Source organism: Capsicum annuum, chromosome 1 (assembly GCF_002878395.1).
Source record: "Capsicum annuum cultivar UCD-10X-F1 chromosome 1, UCD10Xv1.1, whole genome shotgun sequence".
In the NCBI taxonomy this organism is placed as follows: Eukaryota; Viridiplantae; Streptophyta; class Magnoliopsida; order Solanales; family Solanaceae; genus Capsicum; species Capsicum annuum.
This window is the reverse complement of record NC_061111.1, coordinates 8,227,574-8,240,583: the sequence shown is the minus strand read 5'-3', so window position 1 is coordinate 8,240,583 and position 13,010 is coordinate 8,227,574. Positions and strand designations below refer to the sequence as shown.

Here is a 13,010-nt window from a genome sequence, read left to right as displayed (position 1 = left end):
AAATCAAGATGATTTGACGAACTCATCAAAAGTGATGTAATCGAACGATTGTAATTAATTAAGCAGACAATTAAGATATGATGGTAAACATAGTAGGAGATTATTTCCCATGTTTTGAAAGGTCCCGTAAACGTGTTGATGACGAAATAGTTGCGTAAGCGTGCAATCACAGTGAGGATAGTGTATGAAAATGGGAAGATAAAAAGAAAGTTAAAAAGAAATCAAGAAAAAGAAACGAACAAATCTTGAGGATTGTGGGACAAAAGGCTTAGACGACAGATGAATATCTTTTTAGACTAAAGTGGTCACTCAAATAATTTTCGTTAAAAAATTATTTATGTATATAGAAAATTATACGAAGAATAAAAGTCGCGTGTGTGTATATATATATATATATTCTTAACGAAATTTCTGACAGCTCCACTGTCTATTGTGGGATAGATGAGATTCAAAAGAACGATGCACTTAGTGGAGGAGGCAGAATTTTCAGTAAGGGAATTCAGAAATAAATATACAGACTAGTTGAAGGGGGTTCAACATCTACTAAATATACATAAAAATATTTCTCACCATGTAAAATTAGTATAATTTTCCGACGAAGGGGGTTCGAAAACCCCCTCAACTCAATATGGCTCCGCCACTGGATGCACTATAGCTTCCGTAATGCATTGGGTTCGAGAAAAAGCCAGACCACTAGAGTATTTTGTGTGGAGCCCCACCTTACATTTTTTTGCAAGGGATTAATACTACGACTTGAATACATGATCTCCTAAACACCACATATAAGATTCCTTTCTGATTTTTCTTTGAAAGTTTAATTTGGATTTGAATATTATAAACAATAGATTACTAATAGAGAGCATTTTCTTATGTATGTAATAGAGATGTGTTATGAATTTGAGTTAATCGAATTAGTGGATACCAAATATCGGATGGTTAAAAGGAAAAAAGAAGAATGGAGAATTCTTGAATTTTAGCTTGGTGATAGGGTCATCCATCATTCACTATCACACACTCTTAGGTGGAGTCGATAACACCATATAAGGAATTGTAGTTCATGAGTAGCTTTCATAAACCATTTGTGGGCCATGGAATCTTACATTCTCTCTCACTATATATAGCGCACATAACATTTTCACAAAAATGAATTATATACATGTCTAAACAAGATTTCAAGAAAAGTTGAAGTTGGTGGATATAATCATCATATATATAAAGGTGGGTAGAAGGACATATTTTTTAGCAAAGCAAAACTTTTTTTCTTCTTTTCCTTCTTCTTTATATCTGATTTGCTGAACTTGAGCCGACAGCCTTTTAGAAACAACTTCTCTACCTTCACGAGATACTGGTAAGGTCTACGTACATTCTATCCTTTTCAGACCTCATTCAGTGCATTATTGTTGTTGTAATCATATCTATTTTTTGCTTGTTTGGTAATAGGGATGGGAAGGCAACCTTGTTGTGACAAACTAGGTGTGAAGAAAGGTCCATGGACAACAGAGGAAGACAAGAAACTCATCAATTTTATTCTTACAAATGGCCAATGTTGTTGGCGTGCTGTCCCTAAACTTGCCGGTCTTCGGCGTTGTGGTAAGAGTTGTCGTCTTCGATGGACTAATTACCTTCGACCCGACTTGAAACGCGGACTTCTTAGTGATGCTGAGGAGAAAATGGTCATTGATCTTCATGCTCGTCTTGGAAACAGGTTCTTCCTCTGTCTCAATTTATGCGTCATATGTATTATTCTTTTCGGTTTGTTTCAAAAAGATGTTGTATTTCCTTATTTAGAAATGAATTAACTTTAAACTTCTCATTTTATCCTTACTGAGATTATTTATAGTAGTATAAATGTCTATGACTTGTTTTAGACGTCCACATGCTTCAAAATTGGGATGGAGGGAGTGATATAATTCTCTCTTGTGTTTTTTTTTTTATATAAACAATATAATACAGTACATGAATAACTTGTTTATTGTAGATAAGAACTACTAATAGTAACTTAAGATGGTTATTGAAAGTCTGCTATGTAGATTTTAAAAAATCAGAAAGTAGTATGTTGAAGCTGCTATGTGTTTAATTTGTTAGGGTAATTTATGGGGTAGTTTGGTATCAGCAATAAGGAATAATAATATGTGATCAAATGCAAGATTATTTTATCTTATTTTATCTTGATCAAAATATTAATCAGTCTTGAAAATATTTATCCCATTATTTTAATTTGTACTAAAATGATGGAATAGGTTATCTCATACGTATAGTGGGATAAGTAATCTCATAAAATATCTCAATTCATGAAATAACTTCGTCTATCTCATCCCGATGAGTTTTAGTGATTTATTTTTGGGCGCTTTATCCTTTTAAATTAATCTTTTCTTTCTCTTGGATTGCATGTACTTTCTCTATATCTGTACATTTTCATGCCACAAAGTCAGAAAGAAAGGCAAAAAGAGAAGTTTCTTTTCCGGGAATTATGATTGAACTCAAAATAAATTTTACTTTATCAAAAGCTTAATAGTTTTATTTTTGAAGTGCATGGCTTTTTGTGGAAAAAGTAAAACCAAGTAAATTAACAACCCATCTTATGCAATCATTTCTGATTAAAGAATTCTGTATTTTTCTTCCTGAATATCATTTTTGGTGAAATGAAGCTTCTTCATCACTGTTATTTGTTTACTTTAATCATTCATGATTAATCCCCCATTATCAAGTAATGTACTAGCTAAATATTAAAATATTATGGCTTCAAAAAGAAGTGTTTATTTATCTTATCAATTTATTTCATGTCTTCTTGAAGTGGACTTAAAATAGTACTTAATTCTTTTTCTTTTATCTGGCTTTAGTTGTCTCCATTCTATTTGCAAACTTTTTTTTTTTTAACAAAAATAGAACGGGATTAATAACAAATATATTGTTGTTATTTTCTCTGGTGAAGGTGTAAAGTCTTCATACGCTCTATTCTTTCAGAATCCTACTTTGTGGACTTACACTGAGTCTATTATCGTTATTGATATTGTTAATTTATTTTGATCAGGTGGTCCAAGATTGCTGCAAGATTACCGGGAAGGACCGATAATGAGATAAAAAATCATTGGAACACACATATTAAGAAAAAGCTTCTCAAAATGGGGATTGATCCTGTTACACACGAACCACTAATCAAAGAGGAAAATCCAACTGATCAACCTATCCAAGAATCTGATCAAAATAAAAATAATTATCATCAGCAGGTAGTGGTTGTAACATCAGGAGCCACTTCTTCAGAATTAGATAACTCTTCTACCTCATCTTCTTCTGCTTCTTCGTCTGAAAATTCTTGTAACGAATCCAAACTTGTTCTTGACACGTTTAAAGAAAATGATCCGCTGCTAAGCTGTCTACTTGAGGCCGATGATGCTCCTCCTCTCATCGATTCGTCCTGGGAACTTCCAGTAAAAAGTTTCGATAACAACAACAACAACATGACATCGTCGTGGGACGACGAAAATTTCAATTGGCTATTTGATTGTCAAGATTTCGGGATCCATGACTTTGGTTTTGATAATTGCTTCAATGATGTCGAATTGGAGGTCTTTAACACCATATATGACATGGAAAACAAGAAGTGATTATCAAAATTTGTGAATGGGACATAAGTCAACCAAAAATAATAATTAAATTTAGTTTTTTCACAACATTAGTTTTTTTTTTTTTTTTTTTCAAAATTACATGCATGTTTACAAAGGTATCATGTCTGGAGTACGTACTAGGAAGTTATATTTTTGTTTGTATTGTGTACAAAGTTTATTAGTACTTGTACTTGAGAATATTCTCGAAGAGTCCAAAGGTGAAACCCTTACTTCTAATTTAGTGGTTTAGTTTTGGACAATCTACCGACCAACCAGTCAAATGAACCAATCATGTTAGGAAAAAAAAAGTCCAAAAGAGATAAAAAGAAATAATAATATATAGTTGTGTCAATAATAGTGATGTTAGTGCTATATCCCTGTGCCAAGGATGGGTACTGCATATACTCTGAGGCAAATTATTGGGCTTGGGGTTCATATGTATACCTTTTGTATATTATTATGTGGAGATATATAAATTATAATGGCACTACTACTTTTTGTTTATCTTCTTTTCTGTTTCGACAAGTGGTGTAATATTGAAAAATAATTTTGGATGATGAAACTTATTCTATACACAAATAATTACAGAAGTGTTGAAATGATCATAAGTAGTAAGATGTTGATCATAAATGTATTTTTTACATAAGAAAGAACGAATTAAAAAAGTAGAATAAAGAGATATTTGGGAGTTTATTTTGAGAAAGAGTATTTAGGAGATTACAAAAAGATATTAGGAATAAAATTGTAAAAGGTTTGGTCAAATCAAAAGTGCTTATACGAGCAAAATCATAAGTTGAGGATAAACAACTTATGACTTTTAACTGATTTTGATATATAAGCAATTGTATCTTCTGATATTTACCAAACACACAAATAAGTCAAATAATATTTATAAATTAACTTGACTAGCTTATAAACGTAGCAAAATACACGAATTGATGTCTCATATGATTAGTACTCAGCTATATTCATTCCTGCAAGAATCTTAGAACTAATGACTTTTCTTTTTCTTTTTTAAGTTCTTGACATGATCTGGGAATTTAAAACTACTATCTGAACAATTGATTGATGTTAATTTTAACACTTAAGTAGTTTTAGAGTTCGTCATGATGTTATTTTTCTGCAAAAAGAATATATAAAGGAACTAGTCCACATTCATATCAGGGTAATGATCTCAACAAATAAAAAGTGCAAATGTTATTGGTACCAAAATCTTTTTTAATATATATGGTCGGTGCGCTAAAACTTTTGCTATCCATGGAGTTCGGAGAAGGGTCGAACCATAAGAGTCTATTATACGCAACCTCACTTATATTTCTATAAGAAGCTGTTTTCCCGACTTGAACTCCTGATCTCCTAATCACATGAAGACAGGGTCTGCCTTGTTAGGGGTTTTGCACTGATTTTCTTATTATATTTAAGTTTTATTTTTTTTAGAAGGAAAATAAAAGTTACCATAATTACTTTTACTTTTCCTGAAAGAAAAAAATATAATTCTTTTCCATATTTGGCTAGCCTCTTTCTTGGAGGAAATGTTTTGGAACTCTATAAATAGAACACCATCTTCTCATACCATAACACAATAGCATCCACAATGTAATCTTTAAAGTGTCTTTGTTTAGGGAGAGATTTCTCCCAATAGGTTTTAAGTTTTTCAATATTAGTTTTTCATATGTAGGTCGTTTGACCAAATCATATTAATAACATGTCTTTTTAGTATATTTTTATTTGTTGTCTGAATTATCACCACGATAATTTGCAACTAACAGCTTCCGCATGACGCCCTCTCGATTTCGAACCCAACAAGTGGTATCAAAGCTTACGGTTCAATGATCCAATAGTGTGGTGAGACGAGATTAAACAAGTTCAAAGCGGTTTCAAAATCAAGCTGCAACAATTTGGATGATAATGAAGATTTTTGTCGAACTACATGTGGAGAACAAGTTTCAACCATATTTTTAACACATCTGTTGCTGCATCTTTAAAAATAAAAATAAAATATTACTTTTAAACCAATTTTTAATCATGATATTTTAAACCTTAGTTTTAACCATGACAAGCAGCAGTTATGGAGATTATATCAAGAACGAAGTTCATGCACATGATATGAAAAGAAGACGGATCAAGTGAAGAAAATCAAGCCAAAAAGGGGAGATTTGTTAGGTTTTGCCCTGATTTTCTTATTATATTTAAGTTTTATTTTTTCTTAGAAGGAAAATAAAAGTTACCATAATTACTTTAACTTTTTCTGAAAGAAAAAATATAATTCTTTTTCATATTTGGCCAACCTTTTTCTTGGAGGAAAGGTTTTGGAACTCTATAAATAGAACACCCCCTTCTCATACCATAACACAATAGCATCCACAATGTAGTCTTTAAAGTGTTTTTGTTTAGGGAGAGATTTCTCCCAATAGGTTTTAAGTTTTTCAATATTAGTTTTTCATATGTAGGTCGTTTGACCGAATCATATTAATAATATGTCTTTTCAGTATAATTTTATTTATCGTCTGAATTATCACCATGATAGTTTGCAACTAATAGCTTCCGCATGACGCCCTCTTGATGTCGAACCCAACACGCCTGATACCATAAAGACAACTTTACCGGTTAGCTCCCCTTTTAGCAATATCTTTTTTTCTACCACCAATTAAGGGTGTTATGTAGGTCGGGCCGGATCAACCTGGAATCGGCCCGTGATAGTTAACCGGGTTGGTGGGCCGGGCCTGATACGGGTACGATCATGATCGGGGTCTAATGCATCAAGACTCGAGCTCGGGGGGCTGCCCATCCAAGGAATAAGCTTTAAAGTGTAGAGAACAAGTCCCACAAGCTCCAAAACTATTTCACTGTTCATCCGCGTTCACTGTTCATCCGCCCTTTGCAAGAATTTTTCAGTCATTTGTAATAAGTTAACCTAGGTATAAATAGAACCTCATTAGGTCATTTTTGGGAGATTTTTGGATAATATATTTTGTAGCCTCTTTGAGAGTCTTTAGCAAGGTGGAATCCTTGGACAAGGTGGAATTCTTGTGTTGATCATTTGCTTAGAAACGGAGATTGCTTGGGAATTCCGGTTCCCTTGAGGTCACGTAAGAGATAGGTTTAGGCTGTGTGTGATATTAAAGGCCCAAAAGTGGAATAAGTTTTTGGGTTTTTAATATTATACCATCCCTTGGTCTATCTATCTATCTTTACCTTCTTGTAATCGTTTGTCTAAATCTATGTAATCCGTTTGTGTTCTTGTCTTGTAACCGTGTGTTGTTGTTATTGTATCTTGTTCATCAAGTGTTGTTGCTGTTTTAGTGTGTTTTACTCTTGATATCACTTCCCTTCTTGTTCTTCTTGCGAATCTGAGAGAGGTCATCAAAAGGGTCCATAGTTCTTGAACTAGTGGACTGATTTTGGGGTTTGTGTTGTTGTGTTCTTGGGGAGTTTTGGTATCATTTGGTATCAGAACAAGGCTGGTTGTGTTCCTACACTACCAATCTTGGGTTCTCTTGGACGAAAATTCAAAAAAAAAAAAGCTGAAAACTGAAAAAATATTCCAAATGCAAATCTGTCCATTTTGTGTTCTTGGCCGAAAATTGTGTTGTTGTTATCTTGACCAAGATTTGTTTGTTGTGTGTCTAGAACTTGTAGTCTTTTGTTTGTTTAGAGTGTTTCTAGTGTTGTTTTCTTTCTCATCAACACTAAAAAGTATCCAAATCTAAGATTGAACTTGAACTTGTTGAAGTTGTTGATGTGAATAAGGTGTGGCCAAGTTGGATGTTGTTGTTACCTAAACCTTGGTTGATTTGATGGTTTTGTTGCAGAGGAGTTGGAAACTGAAATTGTTGTTGTTCTTGGAGTTGTTGTTGTGTTCTTAAGGTTCTTCACCCTTTCATCATCTTGTTAATCCTTAAAGTGCAAACTAGATCTAAAAAGGTGAAAGACAAGCTTGTAGTAGTTGTTAGTGAAAGACTTGTGTGACGCCCCGCGTCACTACCCATTAAATTCATCACGTTTTGGGCATAATTCCAAGCATTTTGGGTGCATTTCGTAGCCCGACGGAGCCTCCACAACGTCTATTGACAAGGCCAACGTGGGAGCATCTTTGGGAGGTCAAATTATAAGCTCGGGTCAATATTTATGGGGCTTTGGAGCCTTGACCAGCAGTTGAACAAGAGACTGCACAGAAAAATCAGGTTACTAGACAAGGGCCTTTCACTAGTGCATGGATTGCATGGCCAAATGTAAAAATGTTGACTAGCATTTATTGTACCCCTTGACTAAGGGACACTATATATATCTTGTAAGGCCCTCTTGGGCAGATATCTTATACTTGTTTTACTCAAGAAATATATGAGAAAATTGGCTCTTCGGGCCTCCCAAATCGAATGTCTTACTTTGCTATTTTCCTTACGTGTTTGTGTAAATGTTCAAAGGTTCTTGGGGACGGATTTAGAGCTGGTTTAGGACTGAGTTTAGCATCGATATTGAGAGTGTTAAGCTGTCCATACGCGGCTAAAAATAGGCCCGTGACAAGTGGTATCAGAGCAGCAGCTTGAACATGGCATACGACGGCGACGAGGAGGTTCACGACAGAGACAATTTGGGCAAAACCAAGACCAGAAAACGTGACAAGAGTAGGAACAAGGATGAGGCCCAACTTCTAGTTAGTGAGGCTGTCACCAACGTGGAAGATGGTGAAGGTTCAGTATTCGGCTCTTTCGATGAGAGAATCGTTAGCACGGAGGCTGGCTTAGCGGTTTTGGGCCATCGCTTCAAGACCCTTGAATCCAACGTTGGTACCCTTGAGGCTGCTGCTCTTGAAGGGCTGGACGAAGTCAAAGCTGACTTGTCCGAGCAAAATGAAGAGCACAGGGAGGGGCTAACCAGCTTGGAACTCAAGCTCACGGAAGCATTATCGGCGCTACACAAGGAGTTTGGGTCAAAACTGTCCGAGGTGATGTTGGGGCAGTCCGCTTTGTAGGAGGAAGTTGCTGATTTGAAGCAACAACTGGAAGCAGCCCGTGTTGGTGGAAATCATGGTTCCGTGGCTTACCATGCTCGTATTGAGGCTCCTAAACCCAACGTGTTTAAGGGTGAAATGAACGCTCAAGACGTAGAAAATTTCATATGGCAATTGGAGTCATATTTTGAGCACGTCAAGATTGTTGACGGGGCAACAAGGATCCGAATTGCAACCATGTACTTCAGTGACATCGCAATGTTGTGGTGGCGTAGGAAAAAATAGACATTGAGAGGGGTCTTCGCACCATAGCTGATTGGGATCAGTTTAAGGATGAGTTGAAGGAGATATTTTACCCTCAAAACATTGTAGATGAAGCTCGACGGAAGTTGAGGGAACTTAAACAAACTTCTTCCATTCATAACTATGTGAGGGAGTTTACGAAGCTCTCACTTCTTGTGACGAGTTTCAGCAGTGAGGATTTGCTATTTTTTTTTCTTGATGGCCTCCAAAATAGGGCCAAACAAGAGTTGAGGAGGCGCAACGTCAAGATCGTGGATGAGGCCATTAAAGTGGCAGAATCCTTGACTGATTTTCATGCCGATTATGCCAAGACGAAGGATAGTCGGAACAAGCCACTTGCTGCCAAGGGAGATCGTGGGGACAAAGTCAAAGACAAGTTTATTCCCAACAAAAATCGAGAGTTCAAAGGCGAACACAACCAGCCATCGTCATTTCGCAAGAACTACGATGAGAAGAAGAAAGGTGTAGCTAACCGCGATAACGGCTGCTACCTTTGCGGGGATACATCTCACTTTGCGAGATCTTGTCCTTCGTTGAGTAAGATGGGAGCAATGATTGCAGCAACACGGAAGAATCAAGCTAGTGCGCAAGCCGGAAGTTCCGGGGAGCAAGAAGCACAAGCTGGTAATTCGGAGAAAGGAAAGGGACATGCCGTTGGTTTGTTCAACCACATGACACTTGCTGCTCTTGCTACAAAGAAGCATAGTGTTAAAGCTCGAGAGTCATTATTTGTTGATGGAGAGGTGAATGGCCGAGCAGTTCGCATTATGGTGGACACCGGAGCAACGCACAACTTTGTCACGGAAGAAAAGGCTAAAGAACTTGGCCTTGCATTTGTGACCAGTGATTCCATGTTAAAGACCATTAATTTTCTCCCTACCAATGTTAATGGCCTCGCTCCTCGGGTGAGTCTCACCTTTGGAGGTTGGAAGGGAGAAACGGATTTTTTGGTTGTTTCGATGGACGTCTTCGATATTGTATTGGGGTTGGATTTTTGGTATGAGATTAACGCATTTATTTCGCCATGTCTCAACCAGCTAGCCATCTGTGATGAGGGTGGTTCTTGCATTGTTCCACTTATTCGTGTCGCTCAAAGTGGCACACGTTTGTCGGCGATGCAGCTTATTAAAGGTTTCAAGAAAGGAGAACCAACCTTTCTTGCGACATTGATGGAGATCATTGACTGCCAAGAAGCTGAATTAGTGCCTTCATGTGTCCAACGTGTTCTGGAAGAGAACAAAGATGTAATGTCGGAGGAGCTGCCCAAACGGTTACCTCCACGAAGGAAAGTTGATCACGAAATCGAGCTGGTACCTGGGGAAAAGCCACCAGCTATGACCCCGTATTGGATGTCGCCTCCGGAGCTTGAGGAACTTAGAAAACAACTCAAGGAGCTGCTGGAATCAGGCCATATCCGACCATCTAAGGCACCCTTTGGAGCTCCGGTCTTATTTCAAAAGAAGAAGAAAGGGACGTTGTGGTTGTGTATTGATTACCGTGCTCTCAACAAAGTCACGGTGAAAAACAAATATCCCATTCCTTTGATAGCTGATTTGTTTGATCGCTTGGGGCAAGCCAAAGTGTTCACGAAGATGGATTTGAGGAAGGGCTATTATCAAGTTCGCATAGCCGAAGGAGATGAAGCCAAGACGACTTGTGTGACTTATTATGGGTCGCATGAGTGGCTGGTCATGCCTTTTGGACTGATCAATGCACCAGCCACGTTTTGCACACTAATGAACAAGATCGTCCAGCCATACTTGGATCAATACATGGTCATATACTTGGACGACATTGTTGTTTATAGTAGCTCAATGGAGGAGCATGTTAGACACATTCAAATCGTGTTTAATGTGCTGCGAGAAAATGAGCTATGCGTCAAAAGGGGGAAGTGCACTTTTGCACAGCCGAAGGTGCAATTCTTGGGCCATACGATCAGCCAAGGGCAGATTCAAATGGATAGCGACAAAGTTGAGGCGATCCGGGATTGGGAGGTTCCAACGAAGGTACCCGAATTGAGGTCCTTCCTTGGCCTTGCTAATTATTATCGGAGATTTATTCTTGGATACTTGGATATTGCTGCTCCTTTCACGGATTTATTAAAGAAGAATCGTGGTTAGGAGTGGAATAGTTCGTGTCAAGGGGCATTCGACAACCTCAAGGCAGCCATCATCAAGGAACCGGTTTTGGCTTTACCAGATTTCACAAAATTGTTTGAGGTGCAAACGGATGCATCCGACTTTGCTATTGGTGGTGTCCTAATGCAAGAGGGTCATTCGATAGCGTTTGAAAGTAGAAAATTAAATGATGCGGAGCGGCGCTACACAGTTCATGAAAAGGAGATGACGACCATCGTCCATTGCCTAAGGACATGGCGTCATTATTTGTTGGGAGCTCATTTTATCATCAAGACGGATAATATAGGGACTAGCTACTTCCAATCACAAAAGAAACTATCGCCAAAATAGGCTCGATGACAAGACTTCTTGGCGGAGTTCGATTACTCATTGGAGTATAAATCGGGAAAGGCAAACGTCGTGGCCGATGCCTTAAGTCGCAAGGCTGTTTTGGCGACACTATTGAGCACGACCAGCTGTGGTGTGCTGGATACAATCAAGGTAGGGATGGAACATAATCCCGTTGCCAAAAAACTTCTTGATTTGGCGCGCAAAGGCAAGACCCAAAAGTTTTGGGAAGAGGACGGACTGTTATACACCACCGAAAGGCGAGTGTATGTGCCTAGATGGAAAGATCTTAGGCGCTTGTTGATCAAGGAGGGCCATGACACGACGTGGGCTGGCCATCCGGGACAGAAACGCACCATGGCTTTGTTAGAAGCAGCTTATTATTGGCCTCGCATGAGGGACGATATAGAGGTATACGTTCGCACTTGCCTTGTTTGCCAACAAGACAAGGTGGAACACAAGGCGCCCGGTGGATTACTTGAGCCGCTGCCCACCTCGGAGAAACCATGGGACAATGTCACCATGGATTTTATCACATATTTGCCTAACTCGGAGGGTTGCGGAACAATCATGGTTGTCGTTGATCGCTTCTCCAAATATGCAACATTCTCAGCTGCCACGTTGAATTGCAAAGCCAAGGAGGCAGCCCGATTGTTTCTCAAAGATGTGGTTAAACTTTGGGGCGTGCCTAGGCATATCATTAGTGATCGAGACCCGCGATTCATGGGAGCATTTTGGAAGGAGCTATTCAGTTTGTTGGGGTCGGAGCTGCACTTTTCAACCAGCTTCCATCCCCAAATCGACGAACAAACGGAGCGAGTAAATGGGTTACTCGAGTGCTACTTGAGGCACTTTGTTAGTGCCAACCAAAGGGACTGGTCACGGTTGCTCGACACGGCCCAATTCTCATACAATTTGCAACGGAGTAAGGCAGCAGGTTGTAGTCCATTTGAACTTGCAACGGGGCAGCAACCAAACACTCCATAATCCTTACCAGTTAATGCCGGAATGAGGAATTCGGGTGCTTATCATATGGCAAAGGCTTGGGAGGAACAAGTCGATATGGCAAGGTCGTATCTTGATAAAGCAGCCCGCAAAATGAAGAAATTAGCTGATCGCAGTCGTCGTCCAGTCCACTACCGGATTGGAGACAAAGTGATGGTCAAGCTCAATCCGAGGCAATTCAAGTCGTTGAGGAGCGTCAATCAAAGTTTGATCCGAAGGTACGAGGGTCCATTCGATATTGTTGCAAAGGTTGGCAAAATTTCATATAAGCTGGACATGCCATCGCATTTAAAGATTTATCCCATCTTTCATGCAAGCAAATTAAAACCATATTTCGAAGACAAGGAGGACGTGGAGCGGGGTAAGTCTAGTCGAGCCCAAATCTTCGTGACGTCCGCTGCCACGGACAAGCAAATTGAGGACATAATTGATCATCAATTGGTTCGAGGAAAAGGTTGGGGCAATTCAAGTGCCCAATTCTTAGTCCATTGGAAGGGGCAATTGCCCGAGGAGGCATCGTAGGAAAAATATGAGGACTTGTGGCCGTTCAAGGAGCAAGTCCACAAATATTTGCAGCTATGTGGCACCGCGGTCGTCGCCAAATCAGGTGGGGGAGAGTGTGACGCCCCACGTCACTACCCATTAAATTCATCACGTTTTGGGCATAATTCTGAGCATTTC

At 38.7% G+C, this 13,010-nt stretch overlaps 1 protein-coding gene across 1 annotated transcript; it reads left to right on the top strand.

The window, feature by feature from the left end:
- The first annotated feature begins 1,141 nt into the window (after positions 1-1,141).
- On the top strand, positions 1,142-4,109 carry LOC107867180 (MYB-like transcription factor ODO1). The gene is made up of 3 exons (XM_016713324.2): positions 1,142-1,218; positions 1,441-1,705; positions 3,032-4,109. Exons 2-3 carry the CDS (start codon positions 1,443-1,445, stop codon positions 3,603-3,605), a joined length of 837 nt encoding a protein of 278 aa, XP_016568810.1. The 5' UTR covers positions 1,142-1,218; positions 1,441-1,442; the 3' UTR covers positions 3,606-4,109.
- The last annotated feature ends 8,901 nt before the right edge of the window (positions 4,110-13,010 follow it).